The sequence below is a fragment of the Balaenoptera musculus genome, chromosome 7, assembly GCF_009873245.2.
Source record: "Balaenoptera musculus isolate JJ_BM4_2016_0621 chromosome 7, mBalMus1.pri.v3, whole genome shotgun sequence".
In the NCBI taxonomy this organism is placed as follows: domain Eukaryota; kingdom Metazoa; phylum Chordata; class Mammalia; order Artiodactyla; family Balaenopteridae; genus Balaenoptera; species Balaenoptera musculus.
In genome coordinates this window covers 103884134-103910459 of record NC_045791.1, presented here as the reverse complement: position 1 = coordinate 103910459, position 26326 = coordinate 103884134, and the positions used below count along the sequence as shown (strand labels likewise).

General features: G+C 39.6%; 1 protein-coding gene across 26 annotated transcripts in view; it reads left to right on the top strand.

Moving 5' to 3' along the window:
- Positions 1-25395, top strand: part of TRIP12 (thyroid hormone receptor interactor 12) — a 148488-nt gene extending 123093 nt beyond the window's left edge. For 25 of the 26 annotated variants that reach the window (XM_036857290.1, XM_036857298.1, XM_036857312.1 and 22 more), the window contains 12 exons: positions 426-577; positions 1243-1385; positions 2467-2623; positions 3939-4037; positions 11470-11584; positions 11877-12031; positions 13059-13223; positions 16073-16237; positions 17805-17918; positions 19993-20087; positions 20543-20646; positions 21384-25026. In XM_036857290.1, coding sequence (XP_036713185.1) covers positions 426-577; positions 1243-1385; positions 2467-2623; positions 3939-4037; positions 11470-11584; positions 11877-12031; positions 13059-13223; positions 16073-16237; positions 17805-17918; positions 19993-20087; positions 20543-20646; positions 21384-21580 — 1661 coding nt within the window. In that variant the 3' untranslated portion in view covers positions 21581-25026. Of the gene's footprint in view, positions 1-425; positions 578-1242; positions 1386-2466; positions 2628-3938; positions 4038-11469; positions 11585-11876; positions 12032-13058; positions 13224-16072; positions 16238-17804; positions 17919-19992; positions 20088-20542; positions 20647-21383 lie in introns of all 26 variants that reach the window. The other variant, XR_005020556.1, reaches the window with a different exon arrangement.
- Positions 25396-26326: the final 931 nt, after the last annotated feature.

Below are 26326 nucleotides of genomic sequence, written 5' to 3'. Positions count from 1 at the left end.
TTTATCAGATTTTTAACTTGGGAGTATTTGTCTTACATGGCCATTTTAAGCCGGATATAAAAAAATCCAGGAAATTTCTGTAACAGTGAACTTAAATTTAAACACCTTTTCTTTACTCCTCTCTGGCCATTTTATTGTTAGTTATTTTTCTGATATAAAGGAGAAATGCAAAGGAGTCAGTTTTTCTCCTTTACAATGTATGAGTATGGGAGAGAAAGTGAAATTTTCCTAAGCCTGGATGATTTATCTGTAAGATAAAAAGGGAAAAAAAATGTTCAAGCTATCAGTACTCTACTAATAAGATACCGAGCGTTAAACCTTACCCACTCGTGGTTACTGTTTTTAGGCGTGTTGAGATGATGCTGGCTGGCTTCATTGACACTGCCTTTCTAACTTTGATCAAACTTTGATCTTTTGCCCTCTAGATGGAGTGTGCCCGTCAGTATCAAATCCTTTAGAAGTTTACCTCATACCCACACCACCTGAAAATATAACTTTTGAAGACCCTTCATTAGATGTGATTCTTCTTTTAAGAGTTTTACATGCCATCAGTCGATACTGGTATTACTTGTATGATGTGAGTAATGTTGCCTACTTTTGAACTTTTCCCTGATGTGTTGTCCATTACATGTTTTTTCTTAGTTTCTGTCTAGTGCTTGATCAATTTCCTGTTGTGCTAGAAATAGAAACAATGATTCAGCTGAACAGCAGGGATCCTAGCCCAGTGAAGTGCAGTATACTCTGCAGTGGGAACTTCTCCCCCACTGGTTTTTCCCCTGGCCTATGTTCTTGGATTAGTTCTCTTGGCAGACTTGTAAATATTCTCTAGCTATAATTTATAAAATTAAGCTACCACATAAAAATTGAACATTAATTTATTAGTTAAAAAATCTTTAGGTACCTTTAGCTAAAAGTTCATTTATTTAAGATGTGTATTAAATTCAAGTGAAAGTTGAATGCTTGTCTTTGATACTTCTCTAGTGGAGGGAAGAGTGAAGGAGCTGGCCTTGCATGAAGCGTTCGCTGCTATGTCAGTGGCACGTGGGGTTGGGCTGTCTCAGCTGTGCGTTGTGAAAGCTGTCATTCGGGTTGGGACATGCCAACGAGAAGCTGTATGTTGGAAACCAGCAGGGGAAATCTCGGCACTCTGCATACGTATTTGGGAATAAAGGAAACGATAGTGAATATAATCCTAATGTTTTACTACATAATAGACTTTTTTTTTTTTTTAACATTTTACAGAATGCAGTGTGCAAGGAGATTATCCCAACTAGTGAATTTATTAACAGTAAGTTGACAGCAAAAGCAAATAGGCAGCTTCAGGATCCTTTAGTAATCATGACAGGAAACATCCCAACATGGCTTACTGAACTAGGAAAAACCTGGTAAGGCAATCACTTCTGTAGTGGTGGGCTTGGGAGTGTTATCATTGTGTTGGTCTTTATATATCTTGTTACAAAAACATAGTCTTTAGCAAACCTATTTAAATGTGTTTAGTTAACGTGGTTTTTGATCATAGCTTGCTTAATAGTGTAGCTTCAGCATCCAAACAGGCTAGATGAGCTGGGGCCGGTACTAGGTCTACTTGATAGTATCTTTATATATGAAATACGGAAGTACGCAAGGATTTTTAGTGAGGAGATTCATCCCTCTTCCATCATAAAATTGGACACCAAAGGTGGAGTTTGGTTGATTCTCTCTCTGAGCCTGTTTGGCTTCAGACCTACATATTCTTGGAGACTATAGGACTGCACTGATGGATACGGGAGCCACCAGCCACATGTAGAGCTGTATTTACATTTAGATGAATTAAAATGAAAAATGTTAAATGGAGTTTTTTAGTCACACTACCCACATTCTCGCATGGCTACCCATATTGTACAGAATAGATGCTGAATGCTTAGATAATCATAGGAAATGCTCTGGACAGTTCTGTGTCAAGAACTGCCAAAATCATACGTCAAGAGGCACCAGGGCCTTGGTACTGCAGAGCTCATTCTTTAAAAATAAGCAGCTGCCTTTTGGCAGTTTTGAGTGACTTAACAAATGCCAAAACCAAGAGGAAAATCATGAACTTAGTGAAACCATTACTTGTGTGTATGTGGAATGGGATGGGTTGGCAACCTGGTGAGGTGGTGATTATATTTTAAAATTTCGCCTTCACTAGTCATGTTATGCTTACTGAAGGTCATTGGGTAGATTAAAGCTGATCTTGGATGGACTTGATTTTAATGGTTGAATTTCAGATTTCATAGTGAATGGCTACTTAATGCATTATTACTTGATCACTTAGAAATTTCATGCAAGAATTATGAAAATTCTTCAAAATTAGTTGAGTAGACCATTTTTATTGGTTACATTATAATTATTAATCTGTATCATATCAAAAGTTGTTTCTAAGTTAGGGTTTTTTAATGGTTTCTGATTCTAATTCAGTTAATAAATTTATATCGCATCTCTTTACAGCCCGTTTTTCTTCCCTTTTGATACCCGGCAAATGCTTTTTTATGTAACTGCATTTGATCGGGACCGAGCAATGCAAAGATTACTTGATACCAACCCAGAAATCAACCAGTCTGATTCTCAAGATAGCAGAGTTGCACCTAGATTGGATAGAAAAAAAGTAAGTTTCTCCCAAAAATATTTAAAGCTAAGTCATACTGATAATGGGAAAACTAGAAATGTGATGCATCTGACTATCCCTGTTGGTTTAGAGGCTTATCTTAGTCACAGTTATCTCTCTGCTTATCTTCTTATCATATGTGTTAGCCATATTTTCCTATCAGTCTCTTGGGATCTCTTGGGATTCTTCTTTATGCTCCAGTAAGAGTCCTTCCCTCCCACCCCGGTTTCTGTACTGATTTCTACAGTTGTTTTTCTCTTTTAGTCTCCATAACTCTTGTGCCAAGGAAGAATCTTCTCTTCTTTTACTGAGACCTCCTTCCTTTTTTTTCTAAATTAAGAACTCTAACCGTATGTCCCTTTTATAATTGATCCCTTTATGCAATAGGTAGAATTAATCAAATCCACATCATTCTCTTAGCAAATCACTCCAATTAGAAGAGACAAACAAAATCCTTGATATAGTTCATGTCTCTATACCAGTCAGCCTTGTGTTGCTGACTGCATCTTCGTGTGCTTCTAATCCCGGCCCCATGGTGATAACTCTGAACCACACAGCCCTGGGCCATTTACATCTGAGGCTAGTCCTGCACTTCTCACACTGCACTGCCTTTTACTTAGGACTTCTTTGTTCATCTGCCTTTTTCTTGCTGAGGATTCTTATTCAAGTCTGTCTTCCTACAAACTTCTATCTCCAAAAGTCTCACAAAAGCCATTAGTAATGGCTTAAAAAGGGGGAGTGGGAGGAATGAGAAGCAAAACAAAAAAACATTGTGCTTAAATCCTATCTTTATTTGTATCGTTAGGATTCCATAAACAAGGTGTAGATAGAATTTGGAAATCTGTCAAGACCTTTCTCATCCCCGTGCATCTCATTAATAGATGTTTGCAGTAGTGCTTCTAGGATCTCTGCCGGTCAGAGCCAGTAGGTTTCCAGCTCACCTGTCACCTCCACACCTATTTCTCCATCACCAAACTATAAATGTACCCAGCGAGATTTCATGGAGCCACAGCCATGAATTGCATTGATGTTTGAGAAGGTTACAGAGATCCTTTCTTCAACAACTTGAATTTTCTGAATTTGCCATGGGCTCAAGCTAATAACTACACTCACATCTAGCTTTTCTTCATGTACAGCAGGATGCTGTCGATGTTTATAGCACTGCAGCTATGTCTTAAAACCTTTTCTGAGGTGTGCTTTTTTTTTTAAGAAATAATTTTTAATGATTGAATTGATTTTTTTTTTTTTTTTTTTGCACTGAGAGAAATGCCACCTGTTTATCAAAGTTTCCTCACATTTGTACTTTCCTTTGCAGCGTACTGTGAACAGAGAGGAGCTGCTGAAACAAGCAGAGTCTGTGATGCAGGATCTTGGCAGCTCACGGGCCATGTTAGAAATTCAGTATGAAAATGAGGTGAGCTTATGAGGCTGTGTTGACTTGTGCTCTTGATAAGATGTCACTAGAGTTTCTTGGTCCTGTGAAATTCTAAAAGACGATTGGGAAATTTATCTCAAAACTTGAGATGTACTCTGTTTTCTCTTGAATGATTTGTTCTAAGTTCTCCATTTTTTGAGGTTAAATTGCATAATAAAAGACAGGGTTTTTTTTTTCCTGGCAGAAGAGCAAGTGTTTGTGTAATCTTTAGGTTGATAAAGTGAAAGGTTTTAAACATAACTTTCAAGATGTTTGAACTGCGTTTTTAAAAAAATCAGGTTTACTGAGATACAACTCATATATCATAAATGCACACTTTTAAGATACACATTTCTAAGTGTTGACAAATGTACACAGTCTGTAACCACACCACATCAAGATAAAGAAAAAATCCCATCACCACAAAAAGTCCTTTTAGACCGTTTTGCAGTCAGTCCCCAGCCTTCATCCCCAATCCCTGGCAACCATTGATCTGTATTCTGTCCCTACAGTTTTGTCTTTGTACAATATCATAATAAATGGAGTCATATAGTACGTAGCCATTTGTGTTACTCTGCTTTCACTTAGTGTAATGCTAATCCATGTTGTTGCATGTATCAGTTTGTTTCCTTTTATTGCTGAGTAATAGTAATAGTCCACTACGTGGACATACCATCATATGTTTACCTAACCATCAGTTGATGCACATTTGAGGTGTTTCCACTTTCTTAGCTCTTATGAGTAATGCTGCTGTGAACATTTGTGTACAAGTCTTCGTGTAGACATATGTTTTCATTTCTCTTGGGTAAAATACTTCAGGGTTGAATGGCTAAGTCTTTTGGTAAGGTATGTTTTGACTTTATATGAAACACCAAACCGTTTTCCAGAGTAACTGCCCCATTTTTCCTTCCCACCAGTAATGTAGTATGTGAATTTCAGTTGCTTCACATGCTTACCAAAACTTGGTTATTGCCAATCTTTTTAATTTTAGTTATTCTAGTGGATTTACTGTAGTTTTAATTTGCATTTCCCTGATGATTAATGATACTATCTTTTCATTTCTTATCTTCTTTGGAGGAAGTGTCCAGGAATTCTGCCCACTTTTTCATTGGGTTTTGTTTTATCAGAGTTTTTAGGAGTTCTTAATACATTCTGCATACAAGTCCTTTATGAGATAAGTGTTTTGCAAATATTTTCTTTCAGCCTGTTGTTTATCTTTTCATTTCCTGATGAAATATCTTTGAAAGAGCAGAAGTTGTTAATTTTGATGAAATCCAGTTTATCAATTTTTTTCCGTTCTGGTTTATGCTTTTTGTATCCCAAGAAAATTTCTGTTAACCCATGGTCTCAAAGATTTTTTCTTATGTGTTTTTTTAGGAGTTGTATAGTTTTACCTCTTATATTTAGGCCTACGATCTGTTTTGAGGTTTTTTGGTTTTTTTTTTTAGCTGCATTGGGTCTTTGTTGCTGCACGTGGGGTCTCTCCAGTTGCGGCGAGCGGGGCCTACTCTTCGTTGCGGTGCACGGGCTTCTCATTGCGGTAGTGTCTCTTGTTGCCGAGCACAGGCTCTAAGGCGTGCAGGCTTCAGTAGGTGTGGCACGCAGGCTCAGTAGTTGTGGCGCACTGGGTTAGTTGCTCCATGGCATGTGGGATCTTCCCGGACCAGGGATCAAACCTGTGTCCCCTGCATTGGCAGGCAGATTCTTAACCACTGCGCCACCAGGGAAGTCTCTCACAGGATGTTGATTAGGTTTGTGTTGAATCATGATCAGTTTGGGAGAGAGTTGATGTTTATGGTATTGAATCTTCCAGTGCATGAACACAGTGTAGCCTTTCGCTGATTTAGGTCTTTTTTTTTTTTTTTTTATAACAACTTTATTGGGGTATAATTGATATACAGGGAACCTCACATAGTTAATGTGTACAATTTGATGAATTTGGATATATGCAACACCCTTGATACCATCACCACCATCAAAAAAATAGACTTATCCAACACCTCCCAAAGTATCCGTGTGTCCCTTTTCTTTGTGGTAAGAACACTTAACCTGAAATAAACTCTCAACACATTCTGAAGTGAGCAGTACTGTGTTGTTAAGGCCGGGCACTCTTGTACAGCAGAACTCCAGAACTGACGCGTCCTCACTGCAGGTCTTCCCGGACCTCTGCTTCCTCTGCCCCCAGCCTTCAGCCTCTGCTCCAGCTTGTAACATGACAGGGGTTGAGCTCCCCACATGGGCAGTGCTCCATCGCTGATTTAGGTCTTTAAATTTTCTCAGTGTGCTTCATAATTGCAGTCTAGACGTCTCTCGTGTACATGTTTTATTAAGTTCCTCCCAAATGTTTCATGTTTTTTGATGGTTTTGAAAATAATATTGTTCTTTCTTTTCAATTTCCAGTTGCTGTTAGTTTGTAGAAATAAGTTTTCTTTGTTGACCTTATTTTCTGTGTGACCTTGGTAACTTAATTATTGGTTCTAAAAATTTTAAATAGATCATTTAGGATTGTTGTAGGGCTTGGGCAACTTCTCTGTGAAGAGCGAGATAATAAATATTTCAGGCTTTGTGGACCATGTGGTCTTCATCACAGCTCCTCATTTCTGGCTTTGTAGCGTGAAAGTGGCCATACACAATACAAACATGAATGAGCAGGGTTGTGTTCCAATAAAACTTTATTGATAAGTCACTGAAATTTGAAGTCATATAATTTTCACACATTGTGAGATATTATTCAAGAGTTTTTTCAGCCGTTTAATATTGTAGAACCCATTCTTAGCCTACAGACTGTACAAAAACAGGCAGTAGGGCCTGAGCTGTAGTTTGCTGTTCCATGTTGTAGACAATCATGTCACCCATGAAAAAAGACAGCTTTACTTTCTTTCTAATCTTTGTCTTTTGTTTCTTTTGAGATGTTTTTAAATAGCCAGGCCAGTACACCAAAAGACTCAAAATAATGATTTTCTATATATTGACTCTGAAGTATTGAGTCTCCTGGTGATACTTTCCTTCCTCTTTCCCTTAATTTTTAAAAAATATTTATTTTATTTATTTATTTTTTATTTTATTTATTTATTTTGGCTGCGCCAGGTCTTAGTTGCGGCATGTGGGATCTTTTTTTAGTTGCGGCATGAGGAATTCTTAGTTGCAGCATGCGAGCTTCTTTAGTTGCGGCATGCAAACTCTTAACTGCAGCATGCATACAGGATCTAGTTCCCCGAGCAGGCATCGAACGTGGGCCCCTGCATTGGGAGCGCAGAGTCTTAATGCACTGGACCACCAGGGATGTATCTTAATTTTTTTTTTTTTTTTTAAGACAAAACTTAAGTTTTTGGTCATCTGAAACTTATGGACATAACATTTCCAAATACTCCACTTACTGATTATTTATTTATAAAAGCCAACAACTCTGCCTCCCAGTTTTCTTATCTGTGAAGTGTGGGTTGTAGTACAGCCTCAGAGTTGTGACTGAGTTCATGGGGTGAAGAGTTAGAACTGTGCCTGGCTCGTGGTGAGCACTGTGTATGTGTAGCGGTTTAATCTACAAAGCTGTCTGTACTTAACCAAGTAATTTTAATCATAACTTTGATTTTTCACTCGTTTTCTTAAGCATTTTCTCCTCCTCATTAAGACTTCTGAATAGTTAACAGTATTTAATCATCAAATTTAAAACTGTAAGTAGTTACGTACTAAGTATACAGAGTGCTGGATCCAGGTTACGGCAGAGTTCCTGCATTCCCAGGATCACAGCATAGTTGGGGAGACACAGGACCAAGTACGAATGGGTGTGGAAAGTGAGTGGCATCCGTACCAAGTGAATGAGCCTTTCACATGAGGAGCCTGTCTCAGGAAGGGGGGTGGGGGTTAAGGGATCAAAGGGTGTGGCTTGAACAGAGGATCCGGCTTGGTGGTGAACGGCAGGAGGGAGTAGTAGCTCTGGAGGGGATGGGAGGCGGATGGAATGGAGGCTGGGATAAGAAATTGGGATCTTTTGAATCTACCCCGATCATGCCTGTTGCTCAGAGGATACAGCTCTTAGATGTTTACATGTCCAGATTTCTTACTCATGAAACTGTAAGACCTTTGCTGTAGCCAGCTTTTTCTGCTTGGTTATTTAAACACGCTTTTTCTACTTTGTTTTACTCCAACATATTTTTCTCTCGTCAGGAATGAATGTCTTTACTCTCTCATCCTTCATGCCCGTGTTCAGATTGCGTCTTACATGAAACCTAAACTTAAGTTCAGAGTAACATCACACTGATTGTTCCACAGGTCAGGATTGAAATGCTGATACAGAAATCAAAATTTCTATGATTTTCATTGATGGGTCTTTCCTGATGACTCTGGAAAAAATTCTGTGAGCCGACTTCATTGAGGAAGAAGGGTTGGAGTGCTGGCTTTATATATGCTTAGGGCCTCGGGTTGTAAACCAGATTCAACCGTACAAGTCAGCTGGTGGCTGTTAGGAAGCCTTTGTAACTAGCTCTAGAAGAATCCTGACCAAAATGTCAGAACAGAATGGGCTCCATTCTTGAATAGAGATGATTGGTAAGCCAGGGAGGAACTAAGCCAGTCTCTGGGCTCAGCAAACCACTTAAGCCCATTATCTGTCACATGGTATATGCCTCCAGGACGATGGAAGGTTAGGAGCATGGACTGGGGAGCCTGGTGCTGCCACTTGCTAGCTGTGTGAAGTCGGGCTAGTTATGTAAACTCCCCAGTAATAACCCAACAAAGGGCATAATGACTGTGCCTACCTCATTATGTTGTTTAAGTGATTAAGTGCTAAAATGTGTAAAACACAACATTATCTGTCACATGGTATATGCTAGTATATAAGCATTAGCTTTTGAAAGAGAAAGACTTTGAAAGTTTCAAATAACACAAGTTGTCAAACTTTTTGTTTTTCTGTGTTTGTTTCTAGAGCTTTATGCTTTTCCTTCCTTTTGGAAGACATTTTCCTCTACCCTTCTAGGTTCTTCTGGCTGGTCACAGGAAGTCTGAGTAACTCACTAAAACGGCCAAAGCCCTCATCTTAAATACTGTCTTCAGCCAAAGACAAAAGAGGATGTTGGGGGTAGTGGTTTGGGACTTCAAAGGGGGAAGGAAGGCAGTCCACATGGAGCAAATGTTTGGTAAACAAATATTTGCCAGGCCAGGCAGAGACAATGGGACAGAGAGTGGACTCTGATCCCTCGGCCCTGTTTCCCTCCCACATCCCCAGCCCATATTCCTTGCAGATACCTCTGGTGATAGCTCTTTTATGGGAACTGGCCCTTCATCTAAATTCTTTTAGGCAGTTAGAGAGTAGGTCAAAGTTTCTTCCTGAGTCTTTTGGTCCTTGATTGTTTTCAGCTGTAAATAATCCACATGCCAAAGAGACATTTTGGGCTGGCAAATTTTGTATCTCCTCATTCCTTTAAAAACAAATGAAGCAAAACCACAGTACCTACCTTTTTTTTTAAGGGAGTGGCTGGGTAGGGTGAAGATCCCTGGAAAGGTCAGGTCCATCTACAGGGTTGCTGGCCAGCCCAGAGCAAGGGTGACCTGGTCCTTCCACCCTCACAGAGACTTCCTGGGATGAAAGTGTATACAGTTTTGCCCATGTCACTTAATACTTTAAGTTAAGTCTGTTTTACTGTTAGCAATAACAGTATCTGGATGAAGAAAATAGGCTGATCTAATCTATGATTTCTGTTTAGCCTGGGATAATTATGCTAAAAGGAGCTAGGATTAACTGGCTTTAAAGCACCATCTGGTGGATACCAGGTGTTACTGCAGTTTTTTTCTTTTCTTCTTTCCCTACCTTCCTCCTAGGCTCATGAGTGAGTGGAGAACAAAATACACAAAGCCCTTACTGTCATGGAGCTTTTAGTTTGGGGAGGCCGATACACACACACACACACACACACACACACACTCACACACACTCTTATTCGCTCATGTACATGTATATGTAGGATGTGTGCTGAAGAACTAAAGCAAAATAAGAAGATAGAGCATGTTGGGGAGAGGATAAGGTGGAATGAGGTGACATTTCAGCAGTAGTCATTACTATCTAGGGGAAAAACTATCTCTTAACAAAAGAAAAGTGAAGCAAAAGCCCTGAGGCAGAACTCCCTGCCTGTTGAAGGATGACAGTGGCTAGAAATAGGAGTCAAGGGATCACATAGGACACCCAGGCCGAGGTAAGAATTTGAACTTTTGCATGAACGAGATGGGGAGCCTTTGGAGGGTGTGGAGGAATGCTGTGAACTTAGGCTGTATGAGGGTCACTCTAACGCTGTGAGAGCAGGACATGAGGTGTGGAGAGCGCCAGTGCGGAGACCACTTAGGAGCCTCTAGCACTGGGCCAGATGAGAGATGCTGTGGTGACCAGTTTGGAACATATTTTGAAGGTGGGACTTACAGTGTTTAATGATGGGTTGTTACGTGGGGCGCCAGAAAGGGAAGCATCACGGGTGGCTCCAAGGCTTTGGCTGCAGCAGGAGGTGAATGCTGATGCCAGTTACAGCCGTGGAGTACTGACAGAGACGTGGAGCTGGGTCTAGAAAGCTTCGCCAGACCCAAGCAGGTCACTGTTTGGAAAGTTACAGTTAACCGTTTAGTGGACTACATCAAATCCTTTAAGCTAGTGGGGAAAGTAACTGTGTTAATGGTGAAATAATACCCATTATTTACAAGTAATCAGTAAGTGAAATATAACCTTCCTGACAGGACTGTGGTTAGATTAAGCTTATAAACTATGAAATTAACTTACCTTTAGTTGCATATCTAATTTATGGTGTGAGCTGATAGGACCTTGGTAGAACATGAAGGAATAACTGGGGGGTGCTGGCGTGGGTTCAGATGTTCCTTTTTTTGTGTTTTATTCAACAAACCTCTATTAAATGGCTGGTGTTTGCCCAGGCACTACAATGGATACAAGGTGAATTAAAGTTACGCCTAAGTGAGGTATGCAAGCATGTAATGAAATCATGGTAGTCTAATGTGGTGAGTACTTAAGTAGCCAAAATGTAAGTTCTGAAAAAGAAGCAAAGTCACTGCTTGGGCAGATAAGGAGTGGACATTTGAGCTGGTTCCAGGGGAACAGTTCGCCAAAGAGAGAATGGGAAAGAAATCCATTCCAGACAATGCCATCTGTTCCCTGAGGGCACGGTATATAGCTGCAAGGGTACTCTTATTAGTATATGAGTTTGAACCATGCAATTAAAATGTTGGGGCCACAGGAAGCAGGAAATAATAAAAGGTTGCTAGTTCTCATTCCAGGTGACCTGGACTGAGGGAAGACAATCAGGACAGTTTGGGAAATAATCTCTAATACATTCTGGTAAACAGTTGCTATTGGTATCCATTGCCAAAAGGTTGGCAGGTTAAAAAAAAAGGACAGCACAGATTCTAAAATTTAACTTGTCCTACTTCTGTTCCTCTGTAGGTTGGCACAGGTCTGGGGCCTACACTGGAGTTTTATGCACTTGTATCTCAGGAACTACAGAGAGCTGACTTGGGTCTCTGGAGAGGGGAAGAAGTAACTCTTAGCAATCCAAAAGGTAATACTATCTGTGACTAAGTCAATTTGTCATTCAGTTCAGGTAAAGGGTCCTTACAATTCATTATATCTATTTAACTTATAGTAGAGGGCCTGGCTTTCTGACCTAATTTCTTTTCACCTTTGTTTTCTCATTTATCAAATAAGGGAGGCCCTTCCAGCTCTAGAGGACTTCATTCTGTGATCTGCTAACTGATTTTGAGAATACTGAATTTCTTAAATGTTCTTAATTACCGGTTCTGTCTTGTTTTGGGAAATAGCATCTAAAGTTTGGTGATTTCCTCATTTTATAGGAAGCCAAGAAGGGACCAAGTATATTCAAAACCTCCAAGGCCTGTTTGCGCTTCCCTTTGGTAGGACAGCTAAGCCAGCTCACATCGCAAAAGTTAAGATGAAGTTTCGCTTCTTAGGAAAATTAATGGCCAAGGCTATCATGGATTTCAGATTGGTAAGTATAGAATTACCTTTTTTTCTACAATTTTTTTGTACCTGTGTTCTGTGACGGTACCTTAATCCCCTGCATTTAATGCTATATTTTAAAACACTGCTTCACAAACCTTAATGTGCATATGAATTGCTTGGAGAATTTATTTAAAAAGCCAATTTTGATTCAGCAGTTCATGGGTCAGGCCCAGGTTTCCACATTTTCTTACCAGCATTCAGGTGATACCCAAGTGCCAGTCTGTGGACCATTCCTTGAGTAGCAAAGTTTCAGAGAATCAGGCAACATTAAGGGTGGTTTTAATTATATATATATTTAAGTGTTTGAATTAGATTTTTAATTCAGTAGGAAAAGCATGAGCATGTGGCTAAACTGCAGTAAATTTCCATTAATGTTCAGGAGTGAAAATAACCCAAGAAATTAGTATTCACAGAGAGGTTTGAACATTTCTGGACTTTTCTTCATTTTTTTCTTCTCATATTTTCTGAGACACTTTGTCAATATGTGTAAGACGTTTTCATCTGATGTCAGATTCACAAGCTTACAATATAACTGTTGTTGAAAGAATGTGCTGTTAATCAGTTATTTTTGAAATTCCATTTTTTCATTTTAGTTATAACTAATTGGTCTTTTACATTCTTCCTTCCGAATATGCAATAATACAGACTGAAGTGGAATTAAGTTCACTTGGTCCAAAATTGAGTAAGACTCCTCTAAACATCTCTTGGTGTTGAGGTCCTTATGGAGAATGTATGTCCATCGTTGAAAACTTCTTTTTTAGGGCCAGTGTTTCAATAGGAATCTTCAGTATTCTTTTTTTTTTTTTTTTTTTTTTTTTTAACAATATCGGCCCCAAATTGAGTTTAAATGGGGACAGTTTCATGTACTGAGAGAAACAGTTCTTTAAATATGTTTTTTTCCCCTGGGGATTACTTGACCTTTTAAAATGACCTCTTGAAGTGTCACTTAAAGAATTAAGGCAGTGCTAGAAGCTTGGTGTGACTGTTGGCGATATTTGCACCTTCTCTTTCAGGTGGACCTTCCCCTGGGCTTACCTTTTTATAAATGGATGCTACGGCAGGAAACTTCGCTGACGTCACATGATTTGTTTGACATTGACCCAGTTGTAGCCAGATCAGTGTATCACCTAGAAGACATTGTCAGACAGAAGAAAAGACTTGAACAAGATAAATCCCAGGTAGGCCTAGAAAATGAGACAGTCAAGTGGATCAGTTTCTTCTTGTAGAAAGATGAGTTCTTTGTTAAGTGATTTGTATTTGGTCCAGTTATTATTTTATATTGGAAGAGTTTAATTTTTTATTATAATAACTGAAGCATATGATTTTACAGTTGGTAAGATGACCTGTAATAACAGCAGGTGTTGAACAGACAGCTTGACCAGCAAATAAAATACACCCCTAACTAAAACCATAGGGCTCTTGTTTATTACATTTTAGATGGACATTATGTATATGGGCAGATACTCTATCATACTGAGTTCTTTTAGTAAGCATTTGAATCAATAAGGCTATTCACAGGACAGATTGATTTTCCAGAAAGATGGCTTAATTTAGGAACAGTTCATCTGTTTCTAGAGAGATCTCAGGAAGATATTTTTAAAGGTCATGGTAGGTATCACTGTTTCTTGGTAACATCTGTTAAGGTTTCTCTGTTAGATCTCATGGGTAATCTTGATCTTTAAATTATTAATTATTAATGTATATTCTTTATACATTAACAAAATTAAATCATTTGAGAATAACAGTGTCTGTGCCTGACATTGGAAGAAGACAAAGTTGTATTTTTTAAAAAGTGGCATAGAGTCAGACATCTTGTATGGGGGCAGGTAACATGGACCAGTGTTAAATCAACTCCCATTTTATAAATTATGTAAAATAAGAATAGAGATTTAAGATTCTATAGCTAGAAAAAGTGTCATATCTCTTAATAAGATAGAGAGGAGCTTATAGTAGATGGGGTTTTTAGAATACTTTTTGTCGGGGAAGAAGGTGATTTGTAAGAAAATTTTATCTCCCATATTAATTGGTAATTATTAATGGTAATTTTTGGGTAAATGTTTATTAAGAGAAATTGGTGTTTAAAGAAGCCAGGTCCCTCTTTTCCATATAAAATCTGTTGTCTTGGGATTTTTAGCAAGGTTTATGCTTACCAACTTGAAGGTTTAAATTTTAAACTACTATCATCTTATTTAAGATCATCTCTTAGGAAAATAATGCGAACACCACCACAAACAGCCCCGTCCGCTCCAGATACAGTACAGCTCACGGTGCTCTTCCACAAGCCTTACATGTATTCATTCATTTAATCTGCTGTGAGATTTAGATATTCCTGTTACCCCTACTTTACACATGAGAAACCCAAGGCAGATGGTTGAGTAACCTGCCCTAGGTCACGTACCTAGAACACCGGAGAGCTGGAGCTGAAACCCAGGCTGTCTGCTCTGGAGCCCACACTCTGGCAGCTTTTGCAAGCTCTCTTACTTACCCTTGTCTCCAGTGCAGTATACTGCCACAGTTCTCCTCCTCAAATCTTTTGACATTTGTTCTTCTAATCTTTATTATTCCTGATGTTACCAATTTAAAAATATAAAATCCAGAGCACAGAAACCACACTCCAGAAACTTGCAACTGGAACATGAGGACTGGTGGTATTCTCAGGCACCTCCCCTCGTTACTTACACAGCATTCAGACGGAACAGGTTGTCCTGGTTGAGTTTCCACTGGGCAGTTTAAATTCTTGAAAGGCACATGGAAAATGGGCTAAAACTTAGCTTTCAGTTTAACGTGTAAGGTCTAGAGAAACAAACAGCTAATTCCTTTTAAACATCTCAAGGACATATTGTATATTCTAGATTCCTATCAATGATAGCATTTTGGAGAGCTTTCTAGTTAAAGAACGTTAAAATGGAGAGTTTAAGTCCTTTTGCTGAAGAATATTTCAAATGTAAAATGAAAAGTCTTTCTTTGTGTGTCATCCAATGATGTACCCGAAACTGAGAGAGACCTAAACATGTATTTTTGCAGAGGAGTAAAAATTCTCAACAATGTATTTTACCTTAACCCTAACCCTCCTCTGTGTTTTGAATTATCTGTAATCCTACGCAGCTTTCACTTTCCTCTTTAAAAAATGACTGTTAACCAGAACTTCGTAGCCTTTTTTTTATTTAAATGATTTTCTGCACTTTGACTGTTTAGCCTTTAGGAATTTCATACTCGGAGGCATCTTTAATTTGGAAAGTCATTTATCTTCTTTCTCCTGTACTGGATACCTTCATTTTCAGATAGAATTTGCAGTTTTGTATGTTGGTCTTTGATTCAGAAATTATATTTTATATAAGCCTTTCATGATCTTAAACATTTTAAAAAGTGAGTAATACAAACTTTTTAACATTTGTCTTCAGAGTAGGAGTTGACTTTTCTTAGGGATTTGCTAGAACCTTTTTTCATCACACTGTTGCTGTATGAATACAAATTTGTTAATGCTGGGCCCACAGTAATCGAATGAAGAATCTCTGGGTATTCTTTAGACTTGAGCTTGCAGAGAAAAAAAGTTAATTATTTATACTAGATAGTGCATTATTTGTATTTACAATTTCCTAACTGCACTGTATTACTCAGTATTTGCTATATACATGTATTGGATTCATTAAGATTAGCCCAGAATTTATGAAAAGTTTGTCTGGCTCTATAGTGCCTACCCTCTTAAATAGACCACTGTGCAAATTATTATGGCCTTTCTGTGAAATCTGATTGAATATGGTCAAATTGAATTAGCGAACATCTTATTGTGGAGGAGCACTCAGGCAATCTTGTTTTCTCATAGAAAAATAATTGGATTTTGAAGTGTTTAAGATTATTTCCTTTGTGATCTCAATGACTTATTTTTGTGTAGATTATGACAAAAAAAGAAAAAAAATAAGCTAAGAGCTAAGGGAACACACAAAATTTATTAGCATGTCTTTTATTTCATAAACACAGACATAACTGACTGAATCACTGGGCTTGACCCCCCGCCCCCTTTTTCTAGACCAAAGAGAGTCTGCGGTCTGCGTTAGAAACCCTGACTATGAATGGCTGCTCAGTTGAAGATCTAGGATTGGATTTCACTCTGCCAGGGTTTCCCAACATCGAACTGAAGAAAGGAGGAAAGGATATACCAGTCACCATCCACAATTTGGAGGAGTATCTAAGAGTATGTACTCGCAGCGCCCCCTGGGGCGATGGCCAGCTGTGGCCATGCGGGGCTGGGCCCGGGCGGACTGCTTTGAGGGGGAGGGAAGGGAGGGTCCAGTGAAGCACAGGTGCGTGTCCGGTAGCTGCTGCACAGCCTGGTGTGAGACCTTTGACGCCCGGGATCACTGCACGAAGTCCACTTCTCCTGACCTTCGCTTCTGTTTGCTCTTGAGAGAACATGTCAGATATCTCGCACCTTCTATAACCTTGAACTCTCTCTCTTCAAGCTTGAATACTATCTAATAACATCTCATTTCCTTAGTTTGAAGAAATCAGTGAAAAGCAGCCATCCCTTGTGTTGTCACTAAACTGCATTTCTACCTTTCTGTCAAGCCACCTAACTTGACCTAATAGCCTTTGATGCTGCCCACGCGTGCGCGCACACACATTTATGGGTTTGGTGAGGCCTTTCATGATCCTTGACCATATTTGTTAAGTTAAGGAAAACAATTTTGTACTGAATACAAATTATGTTTTAGATTACAACCTATGGAAGTCTTTATTATCACTACTTTTGGAAAAGTTTCTTTTGGTTTATTCCTGACATTGAATGGAAAGAGCATTGGGTTCCAGACAAAATACCACCTATACCTCCTAGACCTGACTTTTCCACTAACTTACTGTGTATTTTAGATAGAACCTCTGAAAAATTTCAGCTCTAGTTTCTTCATCAGTTTGAGAGAAGAAGATAGCAGAGGACCTCTATTATTTAGTATGCCTAACAGTTCTGTGATTCCTAAGTAATTCCTTTAACAGTCAGTAGGGCTGTGTTCTCATACTGCCTACTTTGAGAAAACTAATCTTTCAGCTTACTAGTAAATGATGAGTTAACTCCAAACTAGGTTCTCTGAAAATATTTGTAATAATGCTTGTGTTTTTCTGTCAACAAAACGCTATTGTTTTCATTTTTATCTGAGTAGGTCCTCTATTTCTGAACCCGAAGGGTTAGCCAAAGTCATTGATGACTAGGAGATGTTGGACCAATAACAGATGCTTTCTGTGACCCTTCAGTTTCATGTGACTGCACTCCAGAGTTTACCTTTTTCTAAGTGGAGGCACATACTGCAGAAGGATTGGGCTCTAAGAACTTAACAGGATTTAGAACTAAAAATTGCACATTAAAAATTAAAAACACTTAACAGTTGGTAATTGTGACTCTTGAAACATTATCTTTAATTCTCAATAACCTTTTATCCTCTTCGGAAGTTTCATCTGCTTCTCATCTGGTAAGGTAAAGTATAACTCACAGGGATTTTATGTACTGATAAATGAATTTAAAAACACACTAAATATATTAATTTATAACACACATGGCATTTTTTACATTTTCTTATTGGCCAGACCCTGAATTAGAAGTTGACCTGACTTGTCTTTTACTTACGTAATTTACTGGGAGATATTTGAAAGACTTCATTTTTTTTTTTGTAAGTGATCAGGAAGGATGTTTCACTGTAGTTTGCCAAATATTAAATAGGAAAGAAATTTGAAATCTTATCGCAGGTTTTAAAAGAGTTTTCTTTTTGCAGCTGGTTATATTCTGGGCACTAAATGAAGGCGTTTCCAGGCAGTTTGATTCATTCAGAGATGGATTTGAGTCAGTCTTCCCACTCAGTCACCTTCAGTACTTCTATCCGGAAGAAGTGAGTAGCTTGTGTGTAAAAGAAATGGTCACCTCTAGTTCTGTACCTATAATTATCTTAGTGGGGTCTCTCTGTGCTATTTAGTCAAAGACCCCATTGTTGCAAACAAAAAGGTAGGTGGTTGGGTGTGGTGGTGGGGTGGATGTTTGGGAAAGGTAAGATCATTTCCTGAGTGAGGAAGAATATTAAATATAATGTATTAAGTATAATGTATAACATATATAAATAAGTATTAAATACAGTATAAATAATAGAGCGTGGGATTCATGTGTGATTGAGTAAGCATAGCATTCTGTTTTTCTTTTTGTTTCGATTTTTTTTTTTTTTGGCTGTGTTGGGTCTTCATTGCTGCACACAGGTTTTCTCTAGTTGCAGCGAGCGGGGGCTACTCTTCATTGTGGGGTGCGGGCTTCTCATTGCAGTGGCTTCTCTTGTTGCGGAGCGCGGGCTTCAGTAGTTGTGGCACGCAGGCTCAGTAGTTGTGGCTCACAGGCTCTAGAGCACAGGCTCAGTAGTGGTGGCGCACGGGCTTAGTTGCTCCGCGGCATGTGGGATCTTCCCAGACCAGGGCTCGAACCCATGTCCTCTGCATTGGCAGGCGGATTCTTAACCACTGCGCCACCAGGGAAGTCCCAAGCATAGCATTCTTGTCAGCTGACCCTCGATGCTGCTTGGTGGAGAGTGGGACTTGGGTTTCTGTACACCTGTGGCTGGCGGGGAGAGCCATGGGTCCATAGTAATGAAAGTGACACTGGGGAGGTTACTTGTTGTTTTTAAACTAAACTTTCTGGATTCGCTGAGATGTTGATTGTTTCATGAGCGAGGTTAGTCCTTGAAGTTTTAAGGAGATGTTGCAAATTATCTAGTTGCCAAATCCAGAGAACACTTGTGAGAATGGAGTTAATGAGTTTATGTGCATAATTTTTTTCCAGCCATCTTTACTTAAAGTGCAACAAGAATCTCAGAAAACTACTCACTGATAGTGAGGTGTCACAGAAAGGGTCTGGAAGGTGTTTGGTTTCCCCAGGTTGGAAACCTTTTTGTTTCTTTTTTGAGTACTAGCTTTAGACTACACCTTTATTACCGGCTGAATCTGGAAATCTTTAAATGACTTAGCGTTTTCATCTCAATTATTATTTTTATGTCCACTTTGATTTGCTACTTATTAAAACATGTGGTGTACCTGGCACTTTTAGGCACTAAGTGTCACCTGGAATTGAAAACAGCAAGTGTTCCTTTTGGAATTGGATCCTGGTCCCCAGTACTTAGCTGTGTGACCTTACCCAGGTTGTCCTATCTGAGCTGACTGGCTCATTCATAAGATTGAGATAACCTCTCTCTTACTGAACAAGATACATAAAGTACCTGACAGTGAGTGACACGTAGTAGATACCAAATTTCACGTGCTCCAAATGGATTTTCTCAGAGTGTACGAGTCATCCTGCAAATGGGCAGTCTGCCAGGTGAGAGATGGTTTAATTGGAAACTCATGTTAGATTTTCCAAGGACACACAGGCATTTTTTGCTTTCTAATATCTGTTCTGTAATGACTAGCTTGGTCCCAGATGACCACATGGCACAGAAGTGCCTTTCTTCGCAAAGTGGGAAAACCTACCCATTTGCTGTGTCTCAGTTCAGCTCTCCTCTCCCACTTCTCTCTCCAGCTCACTGTTCTCTCTCTTGGCTTCCATTATGGTGTGCCCTTGTGTTTCTAAAAGCCAGGATTTATAAAATCTCCCTGGTTAGAAGTAGGTTATCGAGTTACAGCCTCTAAGAAACGAGAAGAATTAGAACTTCAATTAAGGGTTGGTCTCAGGTATGTTTTGTCTTAAATTAAAGGCTCCCTAGAACCTAGTTCATGCAAATGGGCAGGGCACCTGTTCATGTCAGCTGAAGAAGAGCTTGAATCTGTAAATATATTAGAAGAGCGCACTGTATAAAGAGTACCAAGCTGAAGTTTTGGGGCTTCTGTAGACCTTTATATCGGCACGCCACAGAACAGAACATGTGTGCATTTTCAGTCAGTTACACAGCTGTGTCCTTAGTAATCTGTTGCCCGTGTTTAAACACACAGCTGGATCAGCTCCTGTGTGGCAGTAAAGCAGACACTTGGGATGCAAAGACACTGATGGAATGCTGCAGGCCAGATCACGGTTACACTCATGACAGGTGAGTCCTGGGTTCTGCCAGTTTTCAGAAACACACACGTGTATATACATTTTAAAATTTGTTTACTTATTAAAGGAGGCTTTCTAATATTTTGGCTTCATTTCTCTCAAGACTGCAACTTTAGGACCGAAAGGGTTTTTTGGGTTTTTTGCCCCAAGTATTTCTGTGAAAATGGGCAGGAGGAGGAAAGGTGGGGAATCCCACTGTGACCCCATTACCCATTTTTACATATAATAAAGTGGAAATATCTGTACAATCCCAGACAGGTCTTATTTATTACAACAGTAATCATTCCACTTGAATTCCAACTTTAACAACAGAAACATATTTGAGTGCATTACAGTGTGAATTCATATGTAGTCATATTTACATTTGATAGTCTCTAGCTAATTGTGAGAGTCAAAACTGTATTTTAATACGATGAAGTAACTTTGGTATATTTATTTCTGTTGTAGTCGGGCTGTGAAGTTCTTGTTTGAGATTCTCAGTAGTTTTGATAATGAGCAGCAGAGGTTATTTCTCCAGTTTGTGACAGGTAGCCCAAGATTGCCTGTTGGAGGTGGGTACAGCTGTTGATTTATTGTAGCTCTGAGTGAGTGTATGTGTGTGTGTGCAGGGGGGTGGGGGGGAGAGAACGCACGCAAAACTTCAGTGCCAACAGCAGGATATTCTTTATTTGACCTTGAGTGCCTCTTAGTTATTTCAATATCATAATGTTTCTAAGTTTTCAATTTGTTCTGCAGTGTGTTAAGGGATATCACTGGCAGGACAATTCATAGGGATTGACTTAAACACACTGAAGTAGGACTACTGACGTACATGTAATGCTGCTTCTCTACATAAAATTCAAATTCTCAGACATATGTACATTATAAACCCTTAGATGGCTTAGATGAAAAGGCATTCTAAAGTCTGTTTTTTTCAGAAATGAATCCTAATATGAGTTGAATTGGCGCTCTTTTAAAAGCATAAGGGAAGCATAAAGAACTGTTTGCCTCCGTGTTATACGGTGACTTTCGATGGTAAATAAAGCACGTACCAGGTTCCGTACCCTCGATATATCTTGAATGGGTAGAGTTCATTGCCCGGCAGGAAAGAGTACCTCTGTGTGTGGCAGTGCTGTGCAGCAGAGCAGTGTAGTGTGTTTCTGATGGGGGCAGATAAGGAAGGGTACGTATGCCTGTGCTTCCAGACCCATTCTCCTCATGCATGAGAGACGGCTTTCCCTGAGCTAGCTGGCGGGCGTCTCGTAAACTTGCCAAGTTCCTCTGTCCTCCTTTCTTCCCTCTTCATCAGGCTTCCGGAGCTTGAATCCACCTTTGACAATTGTCCGGAAGACCTTCGAATCAACAGAGAACCCAGATGACTTCCTGCCCTCCGTAATGACCTGTGTGAACTACCTTAAGCTGCCGGACTATTCGAGCATCGAGATAATGCGAGAAAAGCTGCTGACGGCAGCCAGGGAAGGGCAGCAGTCATTCCATCTTTCCTGATCACAGCGAGAAACGCGGTGTCTGCCTGTTACAGCAAAAGAGAAAAATCATGGTTTCTTTTCTAAATGTATCACCTGAGTCAAGGAAACATGTTACGCCTTCTTGTTGTAGGAAAACGGCTTGCAGATTATAAAAGAGACACTTGGTTCCTATTCATTAATGGCCCCATGGACTTAAAGTGATCAGGCCCTAAAACGTTGTTGTGATGAGGTTTCTTTAGCAAGTTCTTGTTTAAATTATCATTTATTTGACGAGTGAAGTTTTTAACTTGCTTTGCTGTGTGAAATTTAAAAAAGGGATGTTTTTCCAGGCTGAAACAATAAATGTCGCTGTGCAGTTTAATTCTGGGCTGTGTGTATCCATCTAGCTAAGTCTGCAGTTTTGTTTCCTCCAAAGACAACTCTTGTACATAAGTACAGCAATTAAAGCTCCCGTGTATTTGACAAATACAGTTTAGTAGGTGAGCTCTGTGTGCTTCTCACTTCCCTTGAGATTCCCCGCCCTGACCCGTGTACTGTCTGTGCCGCTCACACAGGTTTTTTTGTATACAGAACCCACAGTTGGTACATCTTCGTCAGCCATGGGCTTTCGTTGTTCCATGTTCTCTCTCAAATTAAGATATAATTTAAAATTCATGGAATTGAAAAACGTTGTCAATATAATTCAGCCTTTGTAACTAGGTAGCCTTTTCTTATAGCTTAGTTTTAATATAGTTGTAGGGTATCACTGGCCTTGTACCAGGGACGCACTAGGACTGTTTACATGGTGATTCCGGCAACCGCCGCCTCTGGAATGGAGGCAAGGAGAGCTCATTCGTTTCTTTTGTGTAGGTTAAAAAGTCTGCAGCTTGGGCTGGCCAGTATTTATTATTCTGTGGCCAGAGCATTTTGAATTGATGTATACGGTTTTAAGCAAAGTTAGCAGTTTTCATTCCCTGTTGGAGTAAAAAAAAAGTTTTTCTCCCTTGTTCTCATTTTAAGTTTCTGTTCACTGTCTTCTTTGGTTATTCCGCTCTCCTCTTCCCCTCCTCCCCGTGCTCACGTGGGACAGACAGCTCAGCCTTTGTCTCCACACACATCAAAGCACCTGTAAGCAATGCTCTGTCCAGTTGTTTTATGTGCTGATTTCTCAAACCTGCAATAATTCATCAGGTTCATGTTTCTACCTGAAAATAAATAAAGTTTGCTTCACCTTTTTGTTTATAGTTCTGTGCCGTATGCATAACTTTTAGTTGTAGAGATGTATCTCAATGCAGGCAGATCATCACAGCTCATGGCTGATTTCGCTATTCAAAGAATTTAGAATAGCAACTGAAGAACGTAAAATGTAGAAAGAGAATGAGAGGAGACTCCTTCCTTCATTCCTAAGGTTCAAAATTAAGCCTGTTGCATAAATTTGAGAGAATTTCCATAATTCATCTTTCTGAAAAAGAGATGAGCTAATTGTTTTTTTATTGGACTTTGAGAAATCAATTTTCTTTTGTTTGTTTTAAAGTCTTGTTTAATTGATGTCAAAACCCCTTTGTCGCCTATTTCACCACTTAAAAGAAACTCCATGACTTGTTTTATTTACATTACTTTGTCGTTTCCACTTAAATGGCCTTATACGAGCATCCCCTCGTCTCAGTGCACCTGGGCAGTGACACCCCCCCCCCCCTTAGGTGGGACAGAGCTGTGAGAGGAACTCGGAGCGTGTCTCCCTGGTCCTTGCAGAGGCTCTGGAGAGTGAGCTGCTTCCCTTTGACATCGTAGGAGGGACTTGTGTTTCTGCAGTTCTAACATTGACACCGTAGGACCTGTGCAGTTTAATCAAGTGAAACTAGTGTTAAAGAATGAACCAATTTGTTTTAAATTGTTCTGATACCTTTTTACGGACTAAGCACAAAAAAGAGTTTTGCGTGAACATAACCTTTTTGTTCCTCATTTTTTAAAGGGTTCTGTTGTTAAAATTTAGACGTATGTATAAACAAAGTAATGCATCATATTCAGATATCTTCTGTATTTAACATAACATTTTATCCATATCATGGCCCTGGCAGATTTGGCCTCATTGATTTCAGCGTCTAAGGAGTGTGTCCATTGGATGGTTTTGAATTGCACTGTGGAGCTTGATTGTTTCAAAGTCGGTAGTTATCTGTTTAAAAGCTTTCAGTCTTTAGCTTACTCCTTAATTTTGGAACGCTTGGTTAATTAGGGGCAAGAAGACTTCCCATTTGAAAGCAGTCTCTCTTGGCAGAGGCCTTAATATTACATCACAGGGAAAAATAGACTTCATTTGCTGTTCCTCCAGTTATGCCTTAAATTTATTTGTTGAGTAATCCTGTCAACAAGCACTACTCTCTTAAGTATGCTTTACACACGTAGACAGTTTGGATAGTGGCTAAGATTTTGTTGTCTTTCAGTTTTTGCTGAGGTGGAGTCAGTCGGATGTTAGTCACAGCTAACACCGACCATGGCGTCGTCATTTAGAAAGTTACTGATTTGATCCACTTTGTTTATGAAAACGTAGTTCTCACTATTTAAGAAGGAAGAGTTGGTTAAATGTATTCCCCTCCTCCCAGCCCCCCCCAAAAAGTGAATGAATTGTAAATGCTAGGCAGTCTCATCAGGAACAGACACGGAGGGAATTCTAGATGCCTTAGCCAAACCCAGCAGAAGAAACCTTTCATGCAGCTTCTCATTGGATACAGACTTTTCTTTCTCTTCCTGTGCTTCAGCTCTGGTTCCCTGTGTTTGTACTGATCGAGAACTGTCTTTCACCTTAGCATTCTATAAAGAAGATAGTATTCTAAAGTCTGCTTTTCCTGCATTTGGCTATTCTTGCAAGTTTGGTACATAACATGAAAAGGAGAGGTTCAGCTGGCCGGCTGACGTCACTTCCTGCGCTCCTTCAGGGCGTCCTGTGCATAAAGGCCATAAGGCCGAGGGACAGAAAGCCCCAGCTTCTGCATCCAAGAAGTTAGATTCAACTCTTGATTTTCCGCAGTAAGGACTATCGCCAGCGACTTGTGAGTTTGTTTTTCCTTTAGTTCACCAGGTGTTCAGGCTGTGCTCCCGATTCCTGTCAGTAAATTCAGGAAATGGGAATGTTGCTGATACTGCACGAAAAGATGTGATGAAAAAGGAGACTTGCTGGGGAAAGACATAATTGTGCATTCAGAAACCAAGTCCTTCTGGGGGAGGATTCTGGATGCTGTTGTTCATTCTTCATTAGCAAAGATGATCGAGCCTTTAATTCATTTATCTTGGGCTTTGTTTTTTTTGACCCACATTATTTTCCCTATTGTAATGAGAACATTGTTTGAAAATGTCGTACTCTGTATTTCTTACTCTGAGAAATGCTTTTGTATGGGTCTTAGGTTTGACGCTGCAGTAGTTGGCATACCCAGTAAGGAATAACATAGTGACAAATCACTGAAAATGCTTCTTCCTTTGTTACCTCAAAAGAAAAAAAATTCCAGACAAAATATAGCATTTATATTTATAGAAAATGGAGGATTGGCTGTTTTCCAAGAACTTCAAGTTAATTCTTATGCAAGAAAAAGTTCTTAACTCTAAAGACTTGTTCTGCATAAGTAGACACTCTTTAATAATGGAAGAGGTGGTTTTATTTTTACAACAAGCCTACTCATATTACCAAACCTATAACCAATTGCTGATCTCCTGTGTAAAGCATTTTTTTCTCTTATCTGAAACAGTGATTTATATGAACTGTTGGAATAATGGAACCTCAAACTACAGATGTGTATGTAAAATTGCATAAATGCACTGACTTCCTTCTCCCTGAATATATTTTTAATAAACAGCATTATCCTACATGGTCAGTTTTATTAAATTATGCACAACCAGAGGGTTCTTCTGAGAAGTGGTATGCTTGTATGGGTGGCTTTTGGAAAGCTTCCTAGTGTGGTAAGTAACACAGTAATCTTAGCCTTTTTGGGAGGCAGATAGTGGAGAAAGTTATAGGAGCCAGATGTATTCAGAGAGATGACCCGAATACTTGCTTGTTGGTGGAGAGAGATGGGCACTTGCGTTGTAAGCTACTCTGCAGTGGTGAAGTGGGAGCCCTGGGGTGGGGAGATGCTTGCCACTGTGAACAGACAGTAGAGCCTCCTGGTTGGAACCCCTTGAAGTCACTGTTGTTGGCTTTCATGACTGGCTGCTCTGCCCTTGACCAAGGTCTGGACCATCAGCCTATTTCACTGAAACAGGAAAAGAAAAGTCAAATTGATTTAGGAAAGCAAGGGAGGTGAGGGTTTCATTTGCTCGTTTTGTTTTTTAAGAGTGGTGATTGAATTTAGGGGTTTTTTTGTTGTTATTTTTAAGAGAACAAGTGAATGAAATGTATACCTAATAAGTACACAGCACAGCACACGTATATACGCACGCATGTGTATTCTTCTGTATTGTCTTGGTGTAACTGCCTAAGGGTAAAACCACATTTTTCTCCTGATGAGTCTCGTGGTCCGTGAGACGACTAAGTCACGGGTGCAGGGTGCTGTGCAGTACAAGCCTACCGCCAGCCCGGCCTGCAGGGAAGCCTAAGCACGCAGAGCGTCTGTACCGCTAATTCCAGGGCGGGGCCGTGGAGCACCACAGTTAGGGTTGATGTGATTCTGCAAATTGACATTGGCATGTTGAGTTATACAGAAGTTTTAAATCTCAGTGGCAGTTGTTTCCACTAGAAAAGTGTCCCTTCAGACCCTCTTGAGACGAGTGCTCAGGGGATGGGGTACATTTCATGACA